This window comes from Eupeodes corollae, chromosome 2 (genome assembly GCF_945859685.1).
Source record: "Eupeodes corollae chromosome 2, idEupCoro1.1, whole genome shotgun sequence".
NCBI classification, from domain to species: domain Eukaryota; kingdom Metazoa; phylum Arthropoda; class Insecta; order Diptera; family Syrphidae; genus Eupeodes; species Eupeodes corollae.
In genome coordinates, this window is record NC_079148.1 from 150590044 (window position 1) to 150596043 (window position 6000).

General features: G+C 33.0%; 1 protein-coding gene across 1 annotated transcript; it reads left to right on the forward strand.

Moving 5' to 3' along the window:
• The first annotated feature begins 335 nt into the window (after positions 1–335).
• On the forward strand, positions 336–3642 carry LOC129947518 (myotubularin-related protein 9). The gene is made up of 8 exons (XM_056058106.1): positions 336–748; positions 873–1123; positions 1178–1376; positions 1441–1687; positions 1745–1973; positions 2053–2465; positions 2521–2618; positions 2684–3642. The coding sequence occupies exons 1-8, from the start codon at positions 602–604 to the stop codon at positions 2756–2758; spliced, it is 1659 nt and encodes a 552-aa protein (XP_055914081.1). The 5' UTR covers positions 336–601; the 3' UTR covers positions 2759–3642.
• Positions 3643–6000: the final 2358 nt, after the last annotated feature.

The following is a 6000-nucleotide window of genomic DNA, read 5'->3' on the forward strand; positions in this document are numbered from 1 at the left end:
ATAGCACTACTATTTCCAAAAATTTGGTTTTTGGTTGTAAAAATAACAAATAATTAAAAAAGCATACGCCACTGCACTAAATTTTCAAAATAATGAAAATACGTTTCGACCAAACTTAAATTTTTTTAAATAAGAAAAAATAACACGCTTTTCTAAAATTCTTCAATTCATTTGAAAAAAAGAAGCTTTTCACATCCATATAGAAATAAAGTCTCGCACCTTGTTGACATTATGATATTGGGAAATTTCCCACCTGTCAGCTGTGTCAAAACAAAAGCCTCCCCACCGCCCACCCCCCGCAACAAATAAAATTGAAAAAAGAGATAAACCTACCCGCAGCCGTAATTTATTATAACTTTTCGCCTGTCAGCCTCTCAGCCTCTGTTACCGCTGCTGCTGCTCCGCTGCTGTTACTGATAAACTTTATACTTGATAATTCTCCCTTCCTGTGCTGTGGTAAACGCGAAGTGAATAGAAAATAGAAAAACCTCCGAAACAGGCCACAACAAAGGAAAAAGGAACCATGCAATTAAATTCATAAAATAAGGAAAACAAAACTTATTCATTCATATTTCTCGTGTCGGCTTCAATTTTATTCCCAATGGAATTCGCTGATCTCATAAAAACTCCAAAACTTGACGGTGTCCTCTTGCATGACCATTTGCATGCAACAGTTGAGGGAACCCTCTGCATTACAGGCCACCATTTGCTGCTAAGTGCTCGACAAGAAAATAGCCAAGAATTGTGGGTAAGTGAATTCCTTGTCCTCCATCACATCCATCCACCTTTTCCCGCTTAAATAGGTCATGGACATGGCAATTTACTGTCTATTAAAAACCTCTTTCGGTGTAAATTAAAATTCCTTCCTCTAGCTGCTGCACAAGAATATCGATTGTGTGGAGAAAAAACCTTTCCTCAATAATAATGTTGTGGTGGGCGGCATAATCACCCTCAAGTGCAAGGATCTGCGGATAATTTCATTGGAAATAAAATACTCCAAAGAGTACTTTAATGTTGCCTCCTCGCTGGAGCAACTTAGCTCCCTGCACAACATAGAACTTGATTATCCGTTCTTCTATAGACCTATGTATTCCATATTGGAAGATGGATTTACTATGTTTAGGTAAGTTTGTGTATGTCTTTACTTTGATTTGAGAGTCATCAAAATTGCTTTCAGACCGGAGTCAGAGTTCTCGAAATTGATTACCGGCGACGAGTGGAGAATCTCACATGTTAACAAAGATTTTAGTGTGTGTTCAACATATGGTGCTATATTGATTGTCCCCAAATCAATAACCGATGAGCAAATCTGTCAGTCGGCCTCATTTCGAGACGGAGGACGATTTCCGATACTTAGCTACAAACATGACAATGGAGTATGTTCATTGTTTCCATGGAAAAAGTCAACAGTTTCATTTTTAAGTATGGTTTTTGTTTTAGGCAACTCTAATGAGAAGTTCCCAGCCGATATCAACTCAAGGTATCAAGCGGTGTCGTGCCGACGAAGCTATCCTCAACGTGGTTCTAGGGCGAAGTAAAAAGGGCTTTATTGTGGACACTTGGGGCAAGGGCAAATCCAACACGGAAACAGATCAACACTATTCCCAGTGGAAGAAGGTCAACCGGTCGATTGGTAATGTATCGAATCCTTCATCTATCCTGGAAAGCTTTACCAAACTTGTGGATGGTAAGTCAAAGGTGATGATGCTGATGTTCGCATAAGCAGCTTCTTGTTGTTGTTTAGCTTGCAATGACACCACCTGCAGTGCTGACAAATGGCTCTCTCGCCTCGAGGGCAGTGGTTGGTTGGGCATGGTCTTGAATTCATTAAATGCCGCCTGCGTTGTGGCTCAATGTTTGGACCAAGAGGGCAGTCCAGTTCTTGTACATGGCTCCAAAGGACTCGATTCAACTCTGATTGTCACTTCATTGGTTCAAATCATTTTAAATCCCGACTGCCGAACCGTTAGAGGGTAAGTTCCTTAGCTTCCCTAAACAAAAAACCCTTCCAGTTTATTTGATTGTTTTTATTTTTATTTTAATCCAAAACAGTCTCCAAGCACTTATCGAACGTGAATGGATTCAAGCCGGTCACCCCTTCTTTTCACGGCACAAATACTCCTGCTACACCCCGCCACAAACACGTTTGAAAACCTCCGGAGCCACCTTCATACTCTTCCTCGATTGTATATACCAATTGTTTTGTCAATTCCCCTGCAGTTTTGAATTCAGTACAAATCTACTAATTTTGCTTTTCGAACACAGTTACTTTAGTCAATATGGAACGTTTCTTTGCGATTCGGAAAAGGAACGTTCCGAGTTAAAAGTTCAAACTCGTACAACCAGTTTGTGGTCGTATTTGAATCGTCCGGATGTTATGAAGTCACTGCTGAATCCTTTGTATGAACCAAATCCAAGGGTTATTTGGCCATCGGTGGCACCAATCAGTTTAGAATTATGGGATGGTTAGTTTGGAGATATTATTTGAGAACTTAATAACATTTTTGACAAACTTTTTAGAACTTTATTTGAGATGGACAATGGATCAACAGAATATGACAAATACCATGGCTCAGATACAAGAGTTAATAACCTATGAAAAAGAACTGAGAACGAAGGTAAAATAAAATATTTCAGTTCCTAAAATAAACAATTCAAATACCCTCCTCTATTTTCTCTAAAGGTCTTAAAGCTACGAAAACAGGCGACTGATTTGAATCGGGAAGTTATTGATCTTTTAAAAACCACAAACAACTGAAAATGCTGAAGTTTTTAAAGTTTAACAATCTCTTAAATAAGCTAATTTATAGATGATGATTCATATAAACTTGCATATGTCAATTTTTGACGCATTTATTTATACATAAGAAACACCATCAACTTTATGAGGTTAACAATTTATTAAATTTAACAACAAAATTTAAACAAAATAAAAATAATAAATTGACAGGGATCTTATTAATGATCAACAAATATTTTAAAAACAAAAATAATAATAATAATTGTGAAGCTTTTGCCTTTCTTTATTCTTAAAGTAAAACAAACAAAATGTTAAACATAAATGTAATTAAAAAACTTTAAAGAAAACTTACTTTCAAAAACAATAATAATGGTGTCTAAAAAGAAGGAAACTTAAATAAAGGTAGGTAGTTTTTCAAGTCAGTTGTTTGACTGGTTTCATTTTTGTTCTTTCTTCGTTCGCAATTATTTTTAAAAATTTAAGTCGTGAGTATTTAAATAAAAGACAAAAAAATCAAAATTATCTTATGTAAAACATGAATTCATGTAAAACAAAATTGTGTATATTATTAATTTGCTAAGTGATACAAAGAAAAATTTTAAATATTTGTGTGCAACGATTTGTATTTGTTTATTTATTTGCTTTAAGACTAAAAACATAACAACAAAAAAATCGAATATATTTAAACGAAATCATTTGACTCTCTTCTTTATTTTTGAAAATTTGGTTTTCTTGTTATAATTTTATGAAATTAAATTTTTAAGATCAATTATTTTAGAAATATAAAAAAACAAAAATGAATTATATATACATAAATGTATTTTCTTATTAATATAGAATGGAATGTAATAATGTGCACTAAATCGAGTCTTCAATAAAATATTTAAAAAATGCATTTTGAATTAACGAATTTTGAATTTTACTAGTTACATACATTTTGAGAGAGAGAGGATTGGAAAAGGATTGTCGGAAGATTGTTTTTGGATTCAGAGCATGATAAAAAGCACACAGGGCTTAGGCTCTAGGGTATAACGATGAGCTTTCCTTGAGGAGGGAATATTACATTACAATTTGTTTGAGGGGAGGAATTCAACTGGCTTGAAAAGCAGAATCCCGTTAAAATGACAGAAAAAGTTATTGAAAAAAGAGAATTTACTTCAAGCAACAAAAATGAATCGGGAAATAAATAATCAATTATAACAAAAGAACCAAAAAATAGGCGTAATTTATTGTTTAAAATACCAATTATATAAACATGGTTTGATTAATTAATTCGAAAAGAACAAAAGAATATAATTTTCAATATTATTTGAAATGCGATTAGTTTCTCTAACACAGCGAGTTAAAGGTTCATTACGAGCATAGTTTACCCTATTATCCTTTTCTCGGAATAAGCAACGTTCTCTTATTTGACGCGAGGGAGCATACAAATAAATCAACGATAAAAGGAAAGGGCATTTGATATGATGCAACAAAATGTCACTTATAAAATCGTTCAAGAATAATTGGTTAGTTGTAACCCATTCTGTTAACTTTAGGAGATCATTTTGCAAAAGAATACAATCAATTAAAGAATTTATGCATCTCAAAAACTTTTAATCATCTGCAAACAAAAGTGTACTAGGATTTAAATTTTTTAGATATTAACAAAAAAAAAGAAGAGGACCAAGATGGCTTCCTTGCGGGACACCCGAGGTAACAATAATTGGACTAGAGAGTACTTGACGACCCCTTAGATAGGACTCCAACCACTTTAACATATTTGAGTGAAAACCAAATTGTTTCAGTTTCTCAATCAAAATAGTATGACTTACTTTGTCCGAAGCCTTCGTAAAATCAGTATAGATAACATAAATTTGGTAGTCTCCTTCGAGTTTATTCAAAACAAAATTGAAAAGATAGAAAGATTAGTGGTAGTGGATCTTCCTGCAATGAAGCCATGTTGAAAATGTGAAATATGCTCCTTAAGTAGAAATGCCAACTTTTCACATATAATTTTTTTCAAGAGTTTCGGTATACTTGATAATTTACAAATAGGATGGTAGTAATTTACTTCCTGCTTAGGACCATTTTTATGAATTGGAGAAAGAAATGATTTCTTCCACACTGTATAAAAATTCACCTTTCCGAAGAGAGGCAATGAAGATGAAATAAAGGGGCTCAGATATAGCAAGAGCAAATTTCTTCAAAATAATTGGTGGAATTTCATCAGAGCCTTGCTTGCAATAGTTATTTAATTTCAAAAGACCTTCTTCGATTTCCGCAATAATAATATCTAATTGTCTTATGTCAACCTTATAACTATGATTAGATAATTCGGCTATTCTTAATGGATCTGAACTAGATTTCGAATAATTTGATTTGAAATAATGGGCAAACGAATTACAAATATTTGAAAGATCTCAAAATGTAGAACCAAGGTAGTTCATAGTGCTAGGAATACCATTTGACATTTTTTTACTATTAATAAATGACCAAAAACATTTTCCATTAAATGTAATTATTAAATAGAAAATTGTTAAAAACATCGAATTCTCGCGCTAGCCGAATATAATTATTTTTTAAATCGATACTACTTTCGCAAGTGCGTATCCTTTTGTAAGCCTTGTTTTTTTATTACTTGAGTTACAAAGCCTCTTGTTAAACCAAGGAGGCTTTGAGTTTTTACTAATTTTTACTTTTGGAATATGCATATCAATTGGCGCTTTCAAATTATCAATGAAGAAATTATAAAAATCAAACAAACTCATAGAATTATAATTTAAGCGCCACGGAATACCCGACAAATAACTCACAATGTCTGTGTAGTTAGCTTTTACGTATTTAAATTTAAATTTATAACAATTTGTGCTTTTGAAATCATTATAGAATGAAAAATTTATATTGAGACCTAAATAGTGAACAGAATTAGGAAAAATAGGATAAAGTGATTTATCAACTTTGAATATTGTTTAAGGGACTTAAATAATTTACTGTAGAACCAACACTGAGATGAAAGTTTCAATCAAGCTTTGGACCGACATATGTATATAAATTTCAAATGATAATAGCCTGAGCAGAAAGGGGGGAGGGGATTTTTTGTCATCGGGTCAGGAAACTCACATACCTTGTACATTGTGGAATTTTTGGCGATATTGATATGTGATTATTTCATGAGAGATGGTTGATTATATATTAACCGAGAATTTCGAAATATTCAGTTTTTAAACTATAATGCAAAAATCTTAAACACAAAAGTTTCGAATGAACAAAGATCTAGA

Excerpts from the sequence above, each read along its gene's own strand:
- LOC129947518 (XM_056058106.1), top strand. The coding sequence starts at position 602 with ATGGAATTCGCTGATCTCATAAAAACTCCAAAACTTGACGGTGTCCTC. Across the intron at positions 749-872 it reads AAAATAGCCAAGAATTGTGG|CTGCTGCACAAGAATATCGA; the intron begins GTAAGTGAATTC and ends TCCTTCCTCTAG. Across the intron at positions 1,974-2,052 it reads GACTGCCGAACCGTTAGAGG|TCTCCAAGCACTTATCGAAC; the intron begins GTAAGTTCCTTA and ends AATCCAAAACAG.